At 39.5% G+C, this 24,270-nt stretch overlaps 1 protein-coding gene across 1 annotated transcript; it reads left to right on the top strand.

Annotated features, from left to right (window-relative positions):
- The first annotated feature begins 328 nt into the window (after positions 1-328).
- Positions 329-22,520, top strand: ZFAND4 (zinc finger AN1-type containing 4). The gene is made up of 11 exons (XM_050899142.1): positions 329-431; positions 1,261-1,563; positions 9,009-9,084; positions 9,180-9,247; positions 9,784-9,970; positions 12,855-12,859; positions 14,098-14,276; positions 15,100-16,281; positions 16,907-16,961; positions 19,332-19,446; positions 21,548-22,520. Exons 2-11 carry the CDS (start codon positions 1,380-1,382, stop codon positions 21,681-21,683), a joined length of 2,187 nt encoding a protein of 728 aa, XP_050755099.1. The 5' UTR covers positions 329-431; positions 1,261-1,379; the 3' UTR covers positions 21,684-22,520.
- The last annotated feature ends 1,750 nt before the right edge of the window (positions 22,521-24,270 follow it).

Consider the following 24,270-nt stretch of genomic DNA (forward strand, 5'->3'; position numbering starts at 1 on the left):
GGGGGCGTTGCATCCGGGTTCTTCCGCGCGCACGCTCTGCCACTCCGCGTCTTAACGACCACAACAAGCGAGGGCAGCGCGCCGCGGCCCGGCGGACACCCGCCCCTGACGGCGCCAGGAGCACCGCCCCTCGAGGGAGCTGATTGGGCGAGCTGCCTGAGAACGGGCGTCGCATTGGCCCGTAGGAGGACGCCTGGGGGGGATGTCATAAAGGCTAGGTAGGCGCGGAGGCTGCCGGGGAGCGAGTGGCGGCGTTGGTGGCGGTGCGGGCGGCTCCCGGGTCCTACCCCTCTCCCGCGGCGGCGGCGGCTCCCCCCCCTCCCGCTCCATGAGGCCCGCCGGGGCCGGCGAGCTCCTGTGAGGCGCGGCGGGCGGGGCTGCACGGGGGGAGAGGAGCCGCGTCTCCCCCCGAGCGGGCCCGGCGGCGGCAGGTGAGATGAGACCCCACCCTCCCTCCTCCCGTCGCGGACCGACTCGGCGGTCTCCGGGTCCTCGGGGGTGCTGCTCCCTCAGGGGCCCTGCGGCGGGAGCGCCGACCACGGCGGGGGGAGAGGGGCAGTGCTCTTACCCCTTCCCTCCCCTCGCCCCGCCGGGGTGAAGTGCGTCCCTGGAGGGAAGGGGGGGTGGTTCCCTCCCGAGGGTGGGCTGGGGGCACGGCTGGCACGGGCGGCGGGGCCCCGCGTCCTGCCCGGGGTGTGAGGCCGCCCCGAGGCGCGGTGGCGGTGGGGGGGTGTGGGCAGCTGCTCTCGCTCCTTTGTTTGCGGGCGCTCCGCTCTGCTGGCCTGGGTCCGGCCTGCCGCCCCGGTGCGGGGGGCCGCGCTGGGGCGGGGGCTGGACCAGGCCGGCGGGAGCGCGGCGCTGCCGAGGGGGCAAAGCTGCCGACTCCTCCTCTGCCTTCCCCGAGCCCGGACGAGTCCCTGTTTTTATGTCTTTCTGGAGTTTTTCTCCAGCTCTGACCATGCCGAGGGCTCAGCCCTTGTCAGGAGGCTTTGGGCGTTAATATTGCAGGTCGGGTTGTCATGTCGCTCCTGAAAACAAAATAAAAATAATAAAGGTAGTAGGTAGGACCTGGAATGCTGACTGAAACGAGAGTCCTAAAACTACGGTGTTACTAATATCGTTTGTGGTTGTCTGTTGCACGACCTAGATAGTAATTTACTGTTTCTTAATAGCTATTTTATTGGTCATCAAGAATAAATTGAAACTCTCTTTAACAGCTACATTCAGATGTTGTTAGAACTATGCTTGTTTGCTTTATAGGTGAAAAATCCCGAACATGAACAGCAATGCACCACACCTGTCCTCGAAGCTGACTTGGCTAGAAGTGGAATGTAGTTTCCTGACAGATCTTCTTACAAGGAAGTTGTAAATCCTTCGTAATGGCCAACAAGAAAGAGCCTCCTTTTTTCAATGAAGATAATATGGGACCATTTCACTACAAGCTTCCTTTTTATGAAACTATGGAGCTCTTCATTGAAACGCTCACAGGAACATGCTTTGAACTGCGAGTTTCCCCCTTTGAAACAGTTATTTCTGTGAAAGCTAAAATTCAAAGACTGGAAGGTACTATTCTCTTATTTCTGTGTAAACTTTATCACTTTAGAGGAAGTCTTGTTTTACAAATTCTAATTGCTAAAATCAAACCAGATAATGTAAATTACTTGTTCAGTAATACATATATAAACTAGGCGCTCGGTTTATGGCTTAGGTTTAATTGGAATTGAGTTGTTTTCCTGTTCTTTCCTTTTCCTATCAGTTTATGGCCTAGGCCTCACTGGAATTGGTATTTTTCCTCTTCTTTTCCTGGTTTTTTTTGTGTATCGTTATTAAGATAAATCTTAAAAAGTCTATGGTAAATCATTAATTGTTTTGATATTATATGGAATATAGTATTTTTGGTGTTGAAAGGATTCTCTGACATAAGTTGTTTGTTAACTAGCAAGGTTATAAACTTGAGTCTAGTAGTATGTCTATTGCAACTGTCTGAGCATACTTTAAACTAGGTGCTATGGTTGTTGCTTCTTAGGTTAGTCAGTTTATGGTTTGTTTATGATACTGCAGTCACAAGAGCAACTGCAGTGCAGGCAAATCCCAAAGGCAGCCTGAAGTTACTGATTTGAATTTTGTTCAGGTGAGTAATCTTTTGCTGGTAGAGGTCTGGCTGAGTGATGCTTTGTCTTAAAGTGATGAACTTGGCACATCTTGCAAAGTGAAAACCTCCTTTAAGTTATGAGGCCAGTCCTGGTGCTAATGCAAGGAGAAAAGATGTAGGTTAGTCCTCTCGCACCCCTTTCCCTCTACAATGAGAATGATCCTGCGTGAAAGAATGTGATTTGGAATATATATGTATACATGCTATAGCTACTTTGAAGCGTGGATGCAATGCTTTCTCACTATGGAGGAGTTAAAGAACCGTGTAGCTGCACAAGCTGAGAGTACTGGAGTTGCTAATTTTCGAAAAGGGATCCCCTCTTTCCCCAGTATACCTGTGCACGTTTTTCATGCTTCTATCTGTGTGGAACCCACCCTCTGGGAGATGTAATATGATGCTTTAGACTTGAATCTAAGATACTGTCCTCCTCTTATGGAAATCTGCACTAATGGATGGAAAAAAAAGTAGCTGGCACAAGTCTTAAAACACAGAAGCATTGCAACAATAGGGGGTGACTTTTTGCTAGTAAGGTCACATAGTAGAAGCTCCACCATGCAGATAACTAGAGTTTACATCAGTGTGGCTACATTAGTGAAGCTATGTGGATATGCTTTTGTTTCCTGTGGACAGGGCCGTAATTAATCACAAGTCAGAGAATGTGTTGAGATGCTCCTGGAGGCTAGAGGTGAAACAAGAAAAGGGTTTTTCTTCTCCATGATTGAATATAGGCATAGGAGAGATGCAAGCAGATACATGACAGAATGCTAACTAAGAGTGAATTAAAAGGGAGCATAGGCAATAGAGTACAGCAGAAGGCGGGCTATCTGGACAGTATAGATGGAGTGAGCTTTAAAGGATGCAGGAAGAGACCAGTGGGAGATGTGAGGAAGAGGAATTTGAATTTCTTGTAGCCCAAAATGGGAGACTGCGAATAGACATATTGAATTATACCTACAGCTTATTATTGTAGGCTGGGTGTGCCTAGCTTACAAAAGTATCATAATTTCTTATTAGAAGAATAGCTCAGTAATAAAGTTATAATATTGCTTATTCAGAATTTTGTTCACGTTGTAGTTCATAGGATAAGGTAATTAATGGCTTAGGTGCCTGCTGTATAGACTTAATTATTAATAAGTAAATTTCATTAAAGCATGGGAGATAAGAGTTTACTGGTGCTTATCATTAAGTTAGAAGTCAGTTGAAATACCTTGCTACTCCAGAACAGAGTTAAAAAATCTGTGATGATTTATGGGAGGCAGAGTGAAAACAGATTGATCGGCTGTGTGTGAAGGGGACAGATACACAATGACAAATTAGTTTTATGTTGCATTTAGGGTTGCTATTGCATGTGAAAAAATAATTAACTTTTTAGTGACAAAGTTCCTATTATAGTGCACAAGTTCAAGCAATGAATCACCCAGGTGGAGCGAAAATCCTAAAGTAATTTTGCTGTTGTGATTTAGCATGGGAAGCAGAAAGCTTACATCTGTTCTTGTTTCTGCTGCTGTTTTTCACTTTGTGTTATTGTATCGTGTCAGCTTTCGTGGGATGTGGACCTCCCTCGTTTAAGCTGCACTTCTGGCTGGAGAATGCCTCCTACACTGCTGGGAGACTATATAGGGTCCCTAGTATGCGGATTGTCTCTGTGGACTCATTTGGGTGTTGAGGATGATGGTATGTAAGCATACAAAAAGACAAGTTTTGGGAAAATTATCTGAGACCTGAGATCTCCAAGAACAAAATCTAGAATAGTATCGGAAGTTACCAGATTTGTTCAGATGTCACCAATGCCTCTAATTGTAAGAGGCTAGTAATAAAACTAAATCAAGATGAACTGATCTTTGTCAACAGCTGGAATATCAATAGCTGTAGACTGTCTGCACTGTAATAAGAAAGGATGATATGGATGGCACGTTAGGAATTTTGTATACTTCTGATACTGTTTGTCATTCTTGGTGTCTGTTTAATGATCTGATATGGAAAGGGTTTGTTTAGACAGCTGTAGTAGACATTGGTACCTTACTAAGAAAGAGCTCCAGATCTCCAGCTTTCTGTTTCCAGCTGGTTTTAGTAAAGAATGCGGATAAGGTTCTAACGCATCTGAAATTTCAGTGCAAGTCTACCTGTAAATTTGAAGTTAAAGCAGATCTGATGTGTGTTTGGATCAGATCCAGGCATTTGTCCTCAGACGTGTTCCATGGGAAGTAAGCACTTGGTATCCAAAAATTTAGATTTGTTATAATGTTGACTTTGGAGCCACCTAGGGTAAATTGCTCCTAGTCTCAGATTCACTGAATGAGCCTTTTAAAATGGTACACTGGAGAAGAAATAGCTCCCTTTGTCTCTACTGGTGGCGTAAGGCTAGAATACACACAGCCAGCAGTATAGCATAGTGTTGCCAGCAGTGCTACCTACTCCATTGGTTTTACTTGTTGTTGATTATTTGTATTTGAAAGCAGGATCATGTGTTGATGGATAGGATGGTACCTGAGTTTCAAGGTGACATGGAAGAGTGAGCTTTAACACATAAATGGTACTTAAAAATAGCAGGATTTAATTGAAAGAGGAAATAGCGCCCCCCCCCCCCCCCCTTTTTTTTTTTTTAACTGAGAAGATCTCTTCTTGCTTCCTCCATTGCACAAGTCTTTGTGGCTGCTGGGCTGGACAGAGTTTAGCATTCTTCATTCGGAAACACCGATTATTATATTGAATTTTATAGAAGGCACATTCAGATAGTGTATTCCTAGTAGTCGTTAATTCTTTCATCTGATAACCATAGATAATATCTGTGAACATGTTTGTTCAGTAAGATAGGATTGAGTCGCAAGGGAGGAGGTGGGGTTTGGGATTTGGTGTTGGTGGTGGTGTTATTATTGTTATTAACTTGCTGGAATTAATTTGCCTTGTACAGTATGGAGTGTTAAGGCCTTCATTTACGTAGCTAGCTTTAAAATAAGAAAAAACAACTCAGTCATGGTTTGTTCAGTGACTGCTTGCAATTGAATTTTATGATCTGTGTACGTGGAAACATCTGCCTTTTTAGGTGAAAATTTAGATGTTCTCTTGTTCTTGTATTATTGTAAAGGAGAAAAACAGAACTAGCTTTCAGAGTACATCTTAATTTGGAATGCTTGTGTTCAGCAGGGAATGACAGATGCAACAATAATTTTGTTGTTGTACGTGTGTGTACTCTCAATTCATCATGAGAGTTGTTATTTTTCTTTGGTCTTTTTGCGGTTATTATTTTGCTGCCTATGTACAGCAGCTTCACCTTAAGTGAAAGGAACTGGATGAATATCAAGCGGACTTCTTTTGGATTTTGTAATTTCTTTCAATATTCTGTGAATTCAGAGTATGTCATAATGACATTTATTACTACTGGCGTTAGAGAAAATAGCTACGCTTCTGTCAGTACTGGAGTAAGTGGATTACACAAGTGTAACGAGTTTTTAACAGAACCAATCTTGCTTTTCTTCTGTCTACTACTTTCCTTCTGTCTCCTGCTTGCTTTGTCATTTGCCTGTTTACTGTGCTGATAGAGACTAGAAGTTCATGAAGCTTTTTTTAGGCTTGTGCCTTCTCTGAGCTGGGAAAACATTCCTGCAAATGCAAGCCTGTGCCCAGATCAGATGGTTAAAGCAGCATCTGGATGGTGTAAATAAGGTCACCTTTGTCAGGAAATTTTGTGGGCCTGTATTCAGTTACTGGTGACTCGCTGCTGTTGCAGTCTGCTCTTTGTCAGTCCCTAGGATAAAGAGTAGGTCAGTGCTGACCACCATTTACACTAATGTAGCTTACTATCATGCAAATGAAAGCTGGGGGGTTTGACAGTTATGAAAACGGTCCTGCAGCTGTAAGTTGTGAACCTTTGCACCTCTTCCCTAGTGTAGCTAGTTTGTGGGGGAAAATAAGACTGTCAGCCCAGCCTCTGTAAGCAGGAACAAAAAGTAAATGTTTAAGAACCTCTCCAGCGATTTCAACATTGGATGAAAGATAAGTATACTGTTTGAACTTTGACTTTGAAATGTTTGTGGTGTTTTTAAACATAGTAACCTTCTGCCCACACATAAAATCAAGTTTGTCCTGAAAAAATCTACAGGGGCTTTTTTCTGGGTCAGACTTGACCACATCAATTTCTCTGGTGAGCCTACTTAGCATGCCAGAGAAAAGAGTAAAGGAGTGAAGCTTAAGGGTGTATCTGATACGCTGATTCGGAGACAGGATAGAGTACCTACTTCTCTCCTGTCCTCCCCCCATTTTAGTAGGTCAGATTGTCAGCACATCTGCAGCCATGTCAACAGACAGTCTGCAGACTCTTCTGTCCTCCTATAGCATCACCTGGCTAGCCCACTTCCATTTGAGCATTGAGATCTAGCTTATTGCCCTACTTTCCTCTCTTCTCGGTACCGATTTAGAGCAGACCAGTGATACAGTCACGTGCTGCTTAGGGAGAGGGGATAGTGGATGGGTATCTCAGTTCTTACTATTGTTGCCAATTTTACATGCTGATCCCATGTGCAAATGTCTCCTCAAAAAAGCCTTACTATAATCCAGAAAAGGGACAGCTGTTGCATATTTTCCTGCACCTGAACCTATAAAGCACATACCATTTCCTCCGTGTATAAATACAGAATTCTTAGAAAGCAGCATAAAAGGGAATTAGTAATAAAGATTTATCTGTTTCCCATTACAGCAGAGTATAGTCTTTTCATCTGTTCATTTCATCAAAAATACATTGTCATTGTTAAATGAACAAAAACATGTTTCACTGCAGTACTGCCAGTTGCAAGCCAGCCTTTTTAACAAATACTCTCTCAGTTTATCAAAGTAATTGGAAATTGCTCCTTGGAGGCTGCTGAAACCATAACAATTGCAGACAGTAATGACTGTTTGTAATCAGAAGACTGCAAAACAACACAGAAAAGAACTTCACTGTAGACTCACTGGCTGTTGCCAGCTTGTTCTTGTTTTGCTTACACTGCAGACTTGAAACATAACCAATAACCAGTTATTAAATAGCTGGCAGTGTGGTAGCAATTATGTTAGTCTACTGTATGAACGTATTCCCCTCATAAATGTCTTGTGGACTTCAGAGGATACAAGATTCATGTTAAATGCCATCTAAGTGAAGTAAAGTTGTGTTGGTCATTCATAAAAGAGAAGATCTAGATGTGAGCTGTGGTGAGAAAAGGAAATTGTCATCTTCTCTAAAACTTAAATAATAACCATGACAGTTCCTCCAAAGTGCACTCCCTCTTCTGCACGGGGATGTCCACTTAGCATGTCTCCTACTTGCCTGTTGAATCTGCTTGTACTTTCACCAGAATCTGGTCTCCTTTTCTTCCTCGCTGGTAATGGGTGTTGGTAGCTTTGTGCCCTTCCTCCAGCTAGGAAGGGGCTACTTAACTGATCTTTTGCCATAGCTTGCTAAGCACGCTTGCCGAGCCTTGGGAAGCTGAGGTGTTTTTGGAAACCACCTGGAAGACTCTGATCTTTGTGTTCCCCTCTTGCCACATGTATTTTGGGAGGTCTAACTGTGTAGCATTGCTACTTGCATCTCCTTTTCAGTACCTGAACATGCAATGAATAGAAGTATAAGATAAGGTTATTTTAATGTAACCTTTTGGGAAATACATTTATAGCTTTTGCTTTTTAGTCTGAGGAGTAGTGTTTAGACCTTTTTGAAAAAGTGCTACTTGGCCTCTATAGATTTTCATTTTAATTACAATTTGGCAGGAATGTACAGTGAGATCTTAATTACCTGGATTTCACTGGACAAATTGAACAACAGTACTTCTTTTTGATGCCAAAGGGAAGGTTTTTTTTTTTCCAAAGGCAAAAAGACAGCTATTCATCTTCCTATTAGCATTTTTTTTTTTTTTTTGGTGATCCGACATGTCTCATCCTTTCATAACTGTCCTGGTTTGTATTCTATCCAGAATTTGGAAAGTGGCAGTATTCTAATAAAAATGTGTGAAGACCTCAGGTTGTACTAGCTTATGCTTATTATCTTTAATGTGTATTACATCCGTATCTAAATGAGTTAACTATGCAGGCAAAAAGAAACAAAGTTAATCATTGCGTAGAATATGAATTTTTAATGAGGAACAAATATTCAGTATGCTTACTTTCTTTTAACAAAAAATAGCCAAATCTGTCCCAGAACTTGAGTTGAAAATGAGTATTACTGGATGTAAGTAATGTTCTGATGGCCTAAAAGAACACCCACAACAAAATAAAAGTGTTTGTAGTACAAAGTTTGACTAACCGCTATAGTACTATATTGCACATGTGAAGTTTCAGGTTCCAAACCAAGTAGTGATAAAAACACGTTTACAATTGTCACCACTGTAATAGAGCTGCCACCAGTTACCTTAATGTGACCTTGTCTTTACTGTGAGTAATACAGACTATCAGTCTGTGATTAAATTGTTCAGCAGTTCTGTAGTTAGAAGTTTTATCCTGTTTTTCCTGTCAGTAGACATAAAGCTCTGAGGTACAGATAACAGGAAAAAACCTCCTTCATCTGATGACTGGAAAAGAGCAAGTATTAAATAAGCCTGAAGCAATTGAATACTTCTGCAGATCCCTTGCGGAGCCAAAAGATTGAACTCCGTACGTGAGCACAAGCCTGCTGAAAATCTTAACTTTGTTCTTGATAACTATTTGGGAGGTTGGATATCATGACTGAAGGCTGCTCAAGTGCCTGTCCTTGTCCTGCTTCCTCTCTTCTTTCCCCTGTGATCCACTTTCTTGCCTCTCCTCCATTACCCCACATTCTTCAAAAAGCAAAACTCCCCAAAAGCCCTCCCACCAAGCTCCAATTTTAATAGTTTTGTTTGTTTGTTTTGTTTAGGTATTCCTGTCTCTCAGCAGCACTTAATTTGGAATAATATGGAACTGAAGGATGACTATTGTTTGAATGATTACAAGTAAGTATAGAATAAAATTGCAGTTAATGTTTTTAAATGATTGTTAGCATAAGCAACAGAAAATGCTACAAAAATGTATTTATTGTTCTTTACAGCATTTCAGAAGGCTGCACTCTGAAGTTAGTTCTGGCTATGCGAGGTGGACCTATTAACACTAGAAGAGGTAGGTATTAACTCAGTTAAAAAAAGTGTTTTTCATGCAACATCTTATAACTGTAAACAGCTTCTCTTGGCTAAGCATTTTAGACGAGGAGACTTCAGTTCCAAATTAATTGGAAAAATACTTAACAAAAACGGAGGGATTTTTTTCCATCTTCCTTAGAATACCAAGTGCTCCATCCTTTTCATTTTGTTTACCCTTAGTTTAACAAGTGTCTTTGTATAGAATCATCAAGTCTTAAAATCAGCAATTCTTCACCTGCAGAAAAAAATGATACTGTAATGTCATTATAGAAATAGTTTTTAAAATCTGGTTTGTAAGAATCAGGCATTGGTTCAGTCTGATGATAAACTTGGTTATGTGGATCATCGACAGAGGAATGAAAATGAAGAAATCCCCTTGATAATTTTCACTTGGAAAAAACTCAGCATATCTTCTAGGTTGGGAATTCCCATTGTAAACTGAGCTGAGCTTTCAAAGGTGATCAAAACAATAATAATAATAATGATTTGGTTTTATTCTGTTTTTTCTCTTTGTAGTTCCTGTGGAAGACCCTATCAGGGAAATGGCTGAATACATGGATCCCACTAGAGATGAGATCTGGGAGAAAGGGCCATCCAACAAGCAAGTTACCTTCTTAGTATATCGAGAAGGAGATCAGTTGAATTTCTTCCGTGTGGTAGACCGGGGAGATGGCACTTTAACGCCATTATCTGAATCTTTGAGGTAAAGTTGGTTTTAATCTTTCTATTGTTCTTCAAAAGGGGCATGCTGTATAATATTCAGCTTTATTTGTTTACTTTATCAAAAGAATATCTGGAATATATCTGGAATATTGCAAGAATTGTGCCCTAAGGGCTACTAAAATGCTGTAACTGGGTGGCCTAACAACATAGTACTTTGTGGTCAGTGGTCATGCTGATGGTCGTCTATCGCTGTGTGTGTCAATAGAGTGAGATAAAGCTGACCTTGTGCTTAAGGCAATTCTCAACATTCCAGCCCTTTCTAAAAGGGAACATTTCACAGGAGAGTCAATTTGGCAATAAAGATATTAAAAACTTTTGTTAAGTACTTTCTCTTCCATCTTAAGGTGTTTGTTTAGGTTTATAAACATTTTGCTGTTCATAGCATAAACTTTCTTTTTCGTATGGATATGACTTGACCAAATGATTAGTCAGGAAGATAGCAGATTGGCAGTGCAAAATCCTGAGAGGGTTTGTCTGAAGTTTTTGTTTTGGTTGGTGTTTTTTTGTTTTGTTTGGGGGGTTTTTTGATTTTTGGTGTGTTTTTGGTTTTGGGTTGTGTGGTTTGGTTGGTTGGGGTTTTTTTAAATATACTGAAATAATTACCAGTAGAGCTAGCCTTTGGGCATAATTAGGCCTCAGATTAACTACTGTTGAGGTACCAAACTTGTCGCAATCACTGGCACAGAATCAAAGTACTGTTATCAGAAGAGCAAGTATGTCACTTAAGCTACTACATTGTAGTAAACAGATTAGTAGTCTTTTTCCTAAAGCTATCAAAATTCATAGTATCTATTAAAAATTATTAGATTCTGTCTTTATACTGCAGCTTTTGGGTAGGTTTTTTTATCCCCTGAAGAACTTAATATTTGTATAACTATAAGGAAAGGAGTCCCTGTTCTGGGGACTAGCTGCATTTTCTCCAAGGCTAAGGCTTGCACTGTTTTAAGTAACTATTCTTGTTCCTGTTTGCAAAGTGAAAGCAAGAGCTTTGTACTGGGTTTATGTTCAGTGTGTTTATATTCAGAGTGACGTTACTCTTATAAAGTTTTATGAGAGATCTGTACTTAAAAACTACAGGCTGAATGAAATATTAAGGTTGAATTCCCACATCATTACACAGAGTAGAAAGAGCTAGTGTTTGATTTACAATTACTGGAGGGAAAGAAGAGGAAAGATACAAACAATTTAGGTCTATGATCTTATCTTTCAGCCCCTGCACTCTTTTTCAGTAAATAGCCACATCTGGTATTGTGTATAGATTGGAAATAGGTAAGAACCAACATCATCAGTAAGAACTGAGAACCTTGCTGCTGCATTGGGCTAGATACACTTCTGGAAAGAGGAGCAGATAGGTGTAATTCCTGTTCTCACTGATACCCTGCCTATTACCACATTGTTCCCTTTTAACTCCAAAGAACATCCAAACCAATCCAAAGAGCTAGGACTGTGGATGCTATACTGTAAGTTGATGCAAGGAGTTGTCAGAAGGAGCTTGAACTTTTGGTTTTCAGTATAATGGGCTCCCTGGTATCTGCCTACATGTTCAAATTGGGGGGGTGGGGTGGGGTGTGTGATGATTCCCCCCCACCCCCTGCCATTTAAAACTAGCATGGACAATTGTCTGAAACTCTTAGTAATTTTCAGTTAGGCAATCCTAGTGTATAGATTAAATAGTAATTTATTTGAGATTGGCTAAATGTAGCAAACCGGAGGAATAAACCAAACTCTTTTGGCTCTTGCAGGGCATCTTGGTAAGCCTTTCAAAGCACAACAACATGTATAGAAGTCAAATACATTATGCTTTAAGAAATGTGCTGTCACTGGTCAAATGATCCAATTTGTTTGGAAGCCACCTGAGTTGAACACATTCAGCCTGAGTTGTTTCTCTTCCTCTGTGCTTTCTATGGGAGTTCATTTATTAGCTTTTCTACAAGGGCAGACAGTAATTGGCGGGGGGGGGGGGCACGGGCGGAGAAATCCTAATTTTTGAATTTGTGATTATGGCTGGGTCAGACTTTGTGGGAAATGGAAAAAGTAGAAAAGGGAGGAGAGAATGGAAACAAATGAGACCTTTTCATTTGATCTTTATAGAGGAAGGCTGTGAATCACTCTGAATACTAGTGTTTTCCACACTGACAGTTAAATGTGTTTATATGTGTGGGTGTACTGGTGACTGAGCATTTTGAAGCACTTGTTTATCAGCTTTTCTCCATTGCTTATGTGTGGAGCAGAATTTAGTGACTGCAATTTAGAAATGAAACATTGGTTTGGGTTTTGTTTTATAGTTCTCCAGATCATTTTATGTTGTCTGTGGTTAAGTTAATGGTTAAAACTTGACAAGGTGTAAATAGGTACAATGATTATTGTCTCTGGATTAAAAGAAAATTGTTGAAGTTGTGGTAGAGGACTGGCAGGCACTGGTGTCAAAAGAGTTTCAGCAACCTACTGATCATTTTTGAGGCATGCATTTTACAAGCAAGATCTCAGGAATGTTGACACCTACGGACAAAGTAAATTTGAAATTTACTCATTGGAAAACGGGCTAAAATTATCATCAAGAACAAAGCTCCCTGTCCAACTTTTATAATTTTACAATCACATTAAAGCAAAAAATCCTTTTGTTACTCCTTTTTTTTTTTTTTAGTGTTTTTGGCTCCTATTTAGCCATAAAATGCAAGAAAAAGGGTAACAATTCTTTTTGCATAAAAACCCAAAAAAACCAACCAAACGCGTGAGACATTTTACTTTTCTTTCTATCCTTACCTTGAAGGAAGGGGAGTTCAAAGAATTGTTTTGAGTTGGTGACTTAAGTCTTTGCAGAGTTAAAATTCTGAAATTATTCTTTAGTGTTGAATCTTTACCAGGAGAGGTATGTAATATGCACGCTGACTGTCCCCATATGGAGCTGTTTATTTTTTGGTAAGAAAGGACTGGACTATTTTGCTGACTCTTGCTTTGGATTTGCTGCTATCTTGCTCTTAAAGATCTGTCTCCCAGCTGTGCTGTCTTCAGAATTTTGCTACGTTTTAGGAAATGGATTTGGAGAGTCAGTGCAAAAATACTGGCTCTTGACTAAGGGCAGCAGAATATTTCCAAGAATCAGGTAAGATGCCAGGTCTATTAGTGAAAATTTTTTTTTTTTTTTTTTTTGGTTTGTTATTGACTTTCTCATGACCTTTAGTTCTTCCTTGGTCTCTTTCAGAGAGTAGAGACTTCAGTTAAATCTAAGACATTTGTATGAACACAGGGGAATTGCCTGATTGTCACGATTTCTAGATGCTGACAGCCTAATGGAAGAATTAAAACATATACAGTGTTGAAAATGCATCAATTTATAATGAATTGGACAGTCCTAATGGTTCTTTCATTTCACTGTGAAATGTTGGATGTGTGTTAGTGATTAATACTTTATTGCTTCATAGGAAAAACAAGTCAGATACTGACTTGAAAACATTGAGTTTTTGCATTCTGTTAGAATACAGAATGGAGAAAGGCAATGTGATGCTATAAATTTCCAGTGACTACTGAGTTAAAATATTTTGTCTTGGGACTAGCAATTTTAATCTGTTTATTTTTTTCCAAATGTGAGACTCTTTGGAAACCTAAACTGATCCTTTTTTTTTTTTCTTTATTTATTTTGAAAAGGAGAAATAGAATATCACATCCCCATGGGTGACCCCTCCATTTCCATTTATGGTGAGAACACCCCTCAGGATGGATAGAAATTTGGACTTTCCTTCCATGCCAGTGTCTGGTTAATTGGAAAACTGATCAGCTTGTTGTCTGAGTCACACAGTTAACAGCTTTGGCCATACCTTCAGGAGACATTTGTGGAACGGATATCCCCTCTGTGGGGAAAATATATAGTGAGTGTGAACCAACTGTATATGGTATAACAACTTCCCAGAAGCGTGGCTATGTTCTGGTTTCAGCATCATCACTTTGCGTGAGCATCTTATAAGGAATGCTTGTATACTAAAATAAATGGATTTGAAATGTCTTTGTATACAGTTTTACATAATGCTTTGTCAACAGATCAACTACGGATATGACTTTCTAGTTGTGAGAATACTCTACATTGAAAACATAATTAAATTACTTGATTAGAGGGTGAACACAAACTTTCTTTTATTTTCAGCGGTGGTTCGGTTTATAATTTATATGCTGATGATGAAGATGAGACAGAGGCATCACCTTCTGGCCAACAGATTATTGAGAATTCAATTACTATGAATAAAATGAAACTGCTCAAGGCAAAGATGGAGAACATGAATCTGAGTAAAAAGGTGAAGTTGTGATTTCAATTTTTCTATCGTAAAATGGCTTGCACTTTCCTAGTGCTGGCTTTTTAAAAAAGCAGGTCAGATACTTCGCTGTCTTGGGAAGTGAAGTGGTCCAGGGTAGATGATTTCTTATCTGTTGTTTAAGTAAATGCTATTGTATAAATGTTCTGCTGTGGAGCATTGGCTTTACTTGGATCTACTTGTCCGCATTCAAGGAATTCACTACTGGTCCTGGATATATTTGCGTGGGTGGTTTTTTTGGGTGTCTGTGTTTTTTGGGGTGGTTTTGTGTTTTTCTTCCGATACTTTAAGTAGCGTTGTTTTGCAGTACTGCTCTGGTAAAAATCAGTGTTTCTCTTAAATGAAACTTAATTAGAAATACTGTAACTGAAAAGCCTATGAAGTTAAATATGAGAATGAGATTAGCTAGAAGATAGAACATTACGTTGGTGTTCATGTCTGTCTAGGTTACCTAGATGTAAAACGAAGATGATATACTTTCTTTCATTGTTCGTCTTGTTTGACACCCTAAGCTCTTCTGGATAACTTTGATGGCATTCTGGCTTCCCTTTTCTATTCCTCTGACATGTGGCCTATTTACTAAAAAGACTTTTCTGATTATAATCTTTGATTTTATTATTCAGATGTTGGGGTGAAGTCTTGATGGCTAGTAACAGATGAGGGAGTAGAAAGAATGATTTGGTCCTTTCTGGCCTTATCCTGTCTGAATTCCTGGGAATATTATCTCAGTCAGGTCTTTGAATGCAACTGTAATTCAAATACTAATTGTTGTTGTATGTGGTTTTTGTTTTTTTTTTTTTAATAGCCTAAGAAAACTGTCAAGGTGAAACCTCGTCCTCCAATGGCTCCTCGACCACCTAGTGGCTCAGTGGCTGCTGCCCGTCACCGTTTTTTAAGAGTGCTCCCCCATATTGGACAGTCCTGCCTACCTCCTCCTGGGAATTCGTATCACTCAGAGTCTTCCCAAAACGCACTTTCAGCATTGGCTACTTTGGCCACTGCTGGTAGAACAATGCCATCCACAACTAATGGCTTTCTTAAGGAAGATGACACTTGGCAGAGCAACTCTTGGTCTCAGTCAGTTAGTAGCATCAGGTTACCACCGAAAATATCTCGTGTTGAACTAGAAAATGCAAAACTACCTACAAATAGTATTCCGACTCCTGTTTCATCTCTGCCTGCAAATTCAGAAAAAGCATCTGAAAATGTGACCTCAACAAGTGAGGAGGATGCTGTTTTGTTTCCGAATCTAACAAATGTAGAACTATATGGAACAGAAGAAAAACTTCTACCTGAAACAGATGCTTTTGCTTTGTTAACAGAAGCAAGCACCACTGAACAGTGTAGTAAGATACATGACATAGGAAAGGTGAACCCAGAACTTGAACTGTCTGATGGAGATGAAGAATCTAAGGTTGTAGAGCAGCATAGAAAACCTATTAGCAAAGTGCTGAGCACTGCAGCAATGGGGGCTGGTCTTCTCAGTACTCGTGAATTAAGTCCTCAGAAAAATCTGCTTTTGTCACCTCTTCGGTATTCAGCGCAAGTGGCACGTCACAGTTCTCTGAAACCAGAAGCACAACCCAAATGCTTTGAGGCTGGTAACTTGAGATCTACAGCCTCCCCAAACGTGCTTCGATCATTGGAAGTGCGTAGTATAGCAGAGTCCTCTTTTTCTAGGACTACTAGATTTCATGGCGTGAAAGTAGAGTCACTTGGCAAAAGACCTGATGTAATTTCTAAAGCAGAGGCTAGGGACATCACAGATGTGGCTAACAAGGCATCCAAAGAACCTGTGAGTTCTGTAAGTAACTTAGGATTTCTGGCTTCGCTGGCCCGAAGCACAAACAGGGAAAGTTTACAGAGTTCCTGTGGGACAGGCAGGTTTCGGACTTCTGGTATTGCACTACCTACAAACCTGCAGCATTTTCAGGAAGAAAGCTTTAGGAAAACTGCTCCTCCAAATGAAGCTGCTGAATATATTCTAGTGAGTACTAATGCTTCCAAACAAATTGAAGTTTTCCTGTCTTTTCTGGTACTGGCATTATGAAAACTGTACTTTCGTGTGTGTGTCTATGTGTCTTTTTCAGGGAAGGCAGATGGGGAGGGGGAGGTGTACTTAAATCCCTGATAGTCTTAAACTGTTTTCTGAATTCCTGTTGGTATCTTAACTGCCTGTTTATCTAAATGGGTCCGAGAAGTAATTTTTCATAAAAATTAAAGTGATTGTTCAGGTCACAACTAAAATTATTAGTTATTGTAATGATAGAATTATGAGTGTCTGTGTTTGAAGTGTCATCTGACTTCTGCTGCTCACTAATTGTCATTTATTCCAAAGTTTGCCCTGTGACTGGCAGCATCTGTGCTAGCTTCAGATCTCTGATGTGCTTTGTTTTGGTGTGTTGTGAAGTATGGGGAGACTATTAAATAGCCATTTTGAGTAAGGTTTTATATTGTGGAATTTTAATTTTGTGTACAGAAGTCATCTTGGACTCTTCGTAGGTATGTTGATTGATAAAACATTGATTTCAAATAAGCTGATACCAGACTGCCTAACTTTTCATTTAATTTCCATCTGCTAGTAATTTCCTTGTGGAAATTTTTTTTTTTAGTCTGCACATGGGCTTGGAATGAATGGAAGTATTGCAGCTGTAGGGAAAAGAGTAGGTAAGTAATGTGACTTCAATAATAATTGAAGATGACTCTTTAATCTTTCCTGATATATCACATATATAGAGGACACGAATAATTTATCTTTGTAAGGCGTATGGCTTTCAAAGTCCTTGTTGTATTAAACTTCTGTAGTATGGTATAACTTTTAATATTTTAAGCAATTCTTTAACATACAGATGTCATCCAGATCTTAGGTAGACATAACTGTGACTCTTTCCTAGCTTTTTTTAATACTTAATGAATCGTGCATGTCATCTGTAGACAGAAACATGACCTTCTGCTCTGAAGTTTCCAAAAGGTCAGTTCTGTGAATACTTCTGAGTGTACTAAAGTCAGAGCCAAATTTATTGATAGCATTGTCTTTAGGACTACAGCCTGAGCCAGAAGGATTTGGCAAAAGAAAAGTGGGGAGGAAGCAATAAGGGCATGGATGCTGAAGATTACTGATACAGTGCAGATTTTTCTCTATTTTTTGTGGTGGGCATCATTCTTTCTACCCTAGTCTTGGTAACTGTGGAGTGCTTAATGCTTGACATCTACTGAAAATGGATGTGTTGTGCCTAAATATTAATTTCTTATGTGATTAATTCTCTTGGGAGGAATGGAATTGTCTAGATTAGTACTTTTAAAACTCTTACGACGGTGAGCTAAAGATTCTCAGCACAATTAACTTTTCTTCTTCACATCTTTGACTTGCAGTTTGCAGGTTTTCTTTTCTTTTCTTTCTGTAAGACCTTAGGAAAAGAGAGGCAGGCATGTATTCCAGGATTTGAAGATCTAGGTATAGAGAATGAGCGAGAAGATAGATCTTCAAATAGGAGCTGCAACAGGAAAAATGATGTAATGATGTGGGAGCAAAAGCTGCTAAAATAGTGGATTGTGCCTTCGTTTCACAAGTGGGGGTGCACTTTGAATTGGCAGTCAGTTAATAAACAGGTCTGTCCTTACCTACTCCATGGTAAAAGAGGTGATATCCTAATAGCCACGTCTGCGTGATGGGGAAGCCTACTATCATCTGCATCATTTTGGATAGAACTATGAAGAAGACACTCCTCTGGTGTATCTTATGTCAGACAAAAGTGTATTTTCCAAAAGGTTCCAGACATGAGACAGACAAAGTTGGTGTCATCATATCATGCAGGCTCTTGAGAAAGAGAGGTGGCTGGTAATGATCTGTTGTGTAACTGGCCAAAGGACAGATTCGATTTACATGTAATTGCTGTAAGGACCGTAAATGTGAGGACAGGTGTATTGTTTTTTCTGTTTAAGTATGGCCCACAGCAGGGGCTGTCTTCAAGCTCTGTCTTTTTCACAAACTGGGCTAACTCATGCTTCTGAAATGGTATGCTTTTAGATGATGAAATTGATAGCATGGACAAACATTGCCTGGAAGTTTCAATCAAGCTAGATAGCACTGGTTGATGGTGATGACTGCAGTGTGTAGTGACTGCCTGGTGTAACTATTGAATGTAGCCTGCTGTATCTCAGCTGAGAAAAAACTGTTGGTATTAAAGGTGTGCTGGACAAAAATACTTCTGAAGTCATGGGGTCACTTTTTTGGAGCATCCTGACAATATAGTGGTAGAAGCACTGAGAGGATGTGTTGCTCCCTTTCATTGTCCTAGCGTATGGTAAATATGCATAAGCAAGTTACAAATGAAGAGCTTGCTTCTACAGAGGGAAGGAAGATGCCTTTTCTTTACATGCTCTCCAATTAGTAAAGCAACAGCCAAGGATTACAGGGCAAAAAGTCAAAGTCAAGTAAATTTTTAAGTACAGAAATTTTATAAACATCTGCAAAGTGCCTTATGAAACCATATGCTAATTAGAGGCCTGTAGTCTAATAATGTACTTTTCTTGCAATTATGGAGTACCAGCAAGATTTTAAAATGTTGCAGTATTTATTTGGCAAACTTGAGTTATTAGCTACTGAATATACTAGATGCTAGGTACTTGAATGCCCAGTTGATTCTTTGGAAAGCCATTGTGTGCAGTGCTTTCCCAATCACATTATGTGTTCTCATTTTGCATTTGGGAAGACCGTTAGGAGATGTGTTTCTTCATTTCTTCTGTAACTTCTTGCTTATGTGAACTTTTAACAGGTGTTAAAAATAATGGGTCTAAGCCCTGCATTGTGCTGCCTCTTCCAAAGGTGTTCATAGGCTTGAGGTGTGTTTTCTGTTTTGGCTTTTAGGTTTCTTTGTGTTTTTGTTTTCCTCTCTGTTTAGGCTTTGACGTTCCCACCTGAAGTATTTTAAGAAATGCAAAATGAATCTGGGTTTCAAAAGATAACAGTTAACTAGTTTGTGATCAGGAATAAGTAAAAATAAAATGTCTTTGCTGTCTTTCTGCCTCTGAAAGCAGGTGAAGCAACCCATCTTCCACCTGTGAATGGCTCAATTCAAGCAAAAAAGAAAATTACAAAGCATTGCTTTCTTTGTGGCAAGAAAACTGGATTGGCAACCAGCTATGAGTGCAGGTAGGCTGAGCGTATAACCAGCTGTTGTTTAAAATTGATAGCTGGGTTAACCAAAAGGTTTTCTGTGCTGCATGGTATTCCTTAAGTGTAGCAAATCAAAAGGCAGCATTCAAAAAGATTGCAATTCTCAGTTCAGCAAAACTCCAGGAATTAAAATTCAGGGATGTTGTACCTGTTCTGCTGTTGAGGTGTATGTTCTTCCAGGAAAATCAAGAAATGCAAGGTATCAGGGTGCAAGATATCAGGAAATAAAGAACATGATTACAAAAAAAGAACAATGACAATTTATACTGGTGTGGGGAGAACTTGCTGCAGATTTATGTTCTGCAAAGTTTCTCGGCAATAATTATATCGTTAACAACTTGAGGAAAAATTGATTTTGTTACAATTTTTCAGAAAATCTCCCTCAGATTTGGCTCTGTTACAACACATCTGCATAGTTTGTGAATTTATACGAATTTATATTTGACACCTTTTTGATTTTACGTGTGTTCTGTTTCTTGTGAGATTTCAGTCACCTTTGAGCATCTAGAGCATCTCAAAAGCAGAACGCCAGAATGCTCGTCCCCCAAATCATGACTTGCAGACACGCAGTGAGACCTGGCACTTGGTGGTGATCACTGGAAACTTTAAAAAAACCAAAAAAACCCCGCTTTCTCTGTTGATCTTGGTTCTCAAAGTATTGTTTCCCACAAGATATTCTTTTCTCAGTATCATTTCTGATGAGCTAGTCAAGGTTGAGAACTGCTGCACTGTGAGGGCTGCATTTGAAGCTGATCTTGGTTCATGCCAATCAACAGCAAAATGAACAAGACTTCTGCCATTGGGGAATTGTGTTGGAGAGTTTCAGGGTGAGGAACTGCCTCCTTACTGACTCTTCAGTCTTTGATTTTGAAACAGTTTTGGACACTGCACACTTTCCTGCTGAGCAAATAGCTGCAAGCTCTTCCAGAAGTAACTAAGCAGCTTGCTCAAGGTTAAAAATGAAGCACAGAAAAGGGGGGGAAATTGCACATCTCCAAGAATAGCATTCGTTCTAGTTTCAAAAGGAGCAACCATATGACCTTTTACTAGAACGGAACCTGAACCAAATAGAGAATACAGTTGTATGAGAGAACTAGTGATTATGGGACCAAGAACCAAAGAAAGGCAGATTTATTACCAAGCACACAAAGCCTCAGGAACAGTTGTAGAGTTTATTACAAATCCAGATAGATAGATAAACAGAGGATTATAGTCTAATAGTGAGACAGTAAGTTGGACAAGTAATGCTTAATCCATTTCAAGACAATTCTGATTTTGAATGATGTCATTGTTTTACTGTCAAGAAGCAACTTTATCAAATAATCGGGCAACAGGACACTAATATCAGTCTCCACTTAAAGCACTTGTCCAGATCAGGTACAACATCCAGAGTATACTTTTCTCCTGTTAGTCTTAGCTGCTGAGCTGTCAAGTTTGGAGGCAAAAATCATAATCTTAACTCATTGAAATTGCAACTGATATTGAAAAGATGCACCCTTATCCACTCATATAGGAAGTCATGTTCCCTATAGTTAGTCTGTCTGATGTCTTTACATCTGACTAAATCTGTGTTTATTAATCTCAAATGACTAATTTGAGTTTATGCCAGGCAGAAGTTGTGCTGAACTAAACATCTGTTTTGGTGGTCTGAATGATGTGATGTTTTTGAATTGAAATGCATTATGTGGATTTCACCTGATACCATTATTTTAGTTCCATGGTTTTGTCCTCTGAATTCTACCAACTGATGTTGTGTGAGGTCTTTAAAAAGAAATAAAATAAATCAAAGCCCATCATTCTTAATTTATAAATGTGTTTGATCCTTGCTAGCTGGTTCCAGGAGTACTGATCCTTGCTTAAGTTCTCAGCTGAAGAGACTGTTGGGTCAAAACTACAACATTTATTTACAAAAATGTCATTTTGATTACCTCACCAGTTAATGTTATCAGTCAAGGATGATTAGAATCCAAGCAGTTAATGTCAAATAAACAAGACATGATTAAGCCAAAGGGCTCCCAGCATGTCAGAGTTAAAAGCTTCTAAAAGCTTGTAACTTCTAATATTCTTGATTCTTCAGATGTGGAAACAACTTCTGTGCAACGCACCGCTATGCAGAGACTCACACCTGCACCTACGACTATAAGAGTGCAGGGCGAAGGTATTTGCAGGAGACCAATCCCGTCGTTAGTGCACCAAAGCTTCCCAAAATCTAACATGGTTGTGCTGCATGTGGCCGTTCTGCCATTGAAGAATTGTATTACATTGAGAGAAGCACTTGCTTAAACTGCATAATTTTGCCATGCTCCATATTTAAAGATTTGCCAAGTAACAAAAGCACACGAGGATGCATCCTATTGAAGAATAATGTGAACACTACTGCAGTTAAAACTTTTCTTCTTTAGTGAATGAAAAGTTAAAGATTAGTTTTTAAAAACTTATACTATGATTTAACTGTTACTGCACGTCTTGTGTTGTGTTTTATATTTGGAAAAGCTATTTCACTAGACAAGTCTTTAAAAGATGCACTTTACTAACTTTATTTACTGTATAACCGGACTTGAGGGGGTGTTGTAATGAGGGTGTCATGTAATGTCTTCTGTACTCTTGCGTTTTTTGTCCATTGCGTGATATCTTCTAAGTTATTTCACTAGAAAGATCCTCCTCCCTCCCCTTTCTCTAAACAGCCTATTTTGAGATTTTTAAGGGGGTAGTGTGTTCCGCCCCTCTGTTTCATTCAGATCGGTATTCATACACTGTGTATCTGTTCTGAAAATTACATATCATGTTAATCCCATTTTCTTAAAATAATACTGTTTATATGACAGGTTTGTTTTTAAATAGAAAATTCCCCCTTTGTCGCCATTAAATATAAGGAACAACTTATTTTAACTTTTTTGTATCCTAGATTTTTTTAAGACTTCACAACTTGGTTTGTTAAGATGTTGAATGCTGTTACTGGAAGAAATTCTAATAAATATTAAATTTTATTCTGGTTTATGCTCTTATGAATGCACAAAATAACTTTTCCTATCTTACAGCATGCTCCTAAATTAAAAGTTGGGCTTTGGGGGGGGGGGGGGGGGGAGGGATTCCCCCCCCTCCCCGGAAGCACTGGTTTATATCTGTTCCTACTGAAGCTGGTGGGAAAACTCCCACCAACTTCATTAGGAATATTGTGACCAACACTGCGTGCTTTAAATAAACTTCCTGAAGTCTTACAGATGTACTAGCAAAGGCAAAATGAGTGTTCAACAAATGGCATGTATTAACCTGCAGCCTTTCTCCCCTCCAGCTGATACTGTACAAAGGCAGTTCAGTAATTGCATGAGACACCTCTAATAAGTGTGCAGCTACTGCAGAAGGTGATGTTGGAGGAATATACCTACTGAAAGCCTTTCCTCTTTCATTCCCTTAATGTGTCTGAAATCTTTTTATAAGCTTATGTTGCTTGAGGTGTTCTGGTATAAAGAGATTAATAAAAAACCTACAACAAACCACCAAAACAGAAGAAACCCCTCCACGTTGCATCTAGACAACTGAATGTCATGGTCCCTTTCTTGCCAGAGTCCTCAGCTACTTGGTTGTGGTATTAAAATGATCTATGCTGCATTCCAGTCAAACAGTAGCAGCTGATGAGCAGGGCAATCAAAAGTTGGGCCAAAAAAAGAAAGGATCACTCAAAGGGAGAGAAGTAACTTGAAGAATTCTCATCCTTGGAGGAAATCCATTTCATGTAGTCCACCTGCAACTTCTTAAACCTTCTGGAGTTTTCAGAGTGTGATGACCTCGGGGTAAAAAAATTTCAAAATCATTCTTCTGGGCAGTGATAAGGTAAAAAGGTAGTTCTGTGTGTGTGTGAGCTCTAGGCTTATTCTTACTGGACAAAGTTACACCTAGTATGAAGAATATGTCGTTACTAAGCAGTGCTAGGTACTGTGAACATGCCTGTAGTTTTTATTTCATCTCCAGCATGGGACAATATTTGATGCCAAAGGAAAAGAATAAGGAACAGGGCAAATGTACTAGTGTTTTCCCGACAATTATTTATTTGCGACTCAGCAACTTAAGACAAAAGTTATTGGTCTTTTTGTAGGTACAGTAGAGATTTGGTAAGAAGTGGAATTAAAATAATACTGGTTGTCATTGCTTAATCTGATTTTGCATAAGTGTAATTGTCAGATTATTTTGCAGTGCATTAGAATGGCCATACTCAAGTTTTAGTAAGACTACATAACTGAGATGTGTGGCAGGAAGTCTCTGGGTCAAATCTCGATTGTGACTCTCCCTTGCTGCGTATGCATAATGAAGTGCACAACAATACTTTTCAGAAAATGCAATGTAGTAATAATCTAATTTCCAAGTGTGTAGCTTCTCATAATTTTTATTGTACCTCATTTTGATTATACCTAATACAGACATTTCTTGTGCAGAACTCTTCTGGTTTTCTCATCTCCAACACTGTGTTACAGGCACTCTTATTTTCAACCAGTAGTACAGCCCTAAGAGCACTTAAATTTGTAATTAACTGGTTTAGTTGCTAATTTATATGCTATCAGGTTTTACCAAATCCTGTGTTAGACTGTGCGATGGATTAATTACTGTTTACTGTGTAAACTTACCTAAATGGTTTGGTTTTCTGAGTATTAGTGCACTGTGGTGCTATGCATCTGCTGTAGACAAATGTTTAGCTTTTGTGTATTTGTTCATGTAATTAGATTGTATCATAAAGCGTTTACATAATGGAAGTTTAACAGTGACTTTGGTGTGTGCTTCTCTACCTTCCTGTCAAATATTTTTTGC

The sequence above is a fragment of the Gymnogyps californianus genome, chromosome 6 (assembly GCF_018139145.2).
Source record: "Gymnogyps californianus isolate 813 chromosome 6, ASM1813914v2, whole genome shotgun sequence".
NCBI classification, from domain to species: domain Eukaryota; kingdom Metazoa; phylum Chordata; class Aves; order Accipitriformes; family Cathartidae; genus Gymnogyps; species Gymnogyps californianus.

Excerpts from the sequence above, each read along its gene's own strand:
- ZFAND4 (XM_050899142.1), top strand. The coding sequence starts at position 1,380 with ATGGCCAACAAGAAAGAGCCTCCTTTTTTCAATGAAGATAATATGGGA. Across the intron at positions 1,564-9,008 it reads TAAAATTCAAAGACTGGAAG|GTATTCCTGTCTCTCAGCAG; the intron begins GTACTATTCTCT and ends TGTTTTGTTTAG. Across the intron at positions 9,085-9,179 it reads TATTGTTTGAATGATTACAA|CATTTCAGAAGGCTGCACTC; the intron begins GTAAGTATAGAA and ends TGTTCTTTACAG.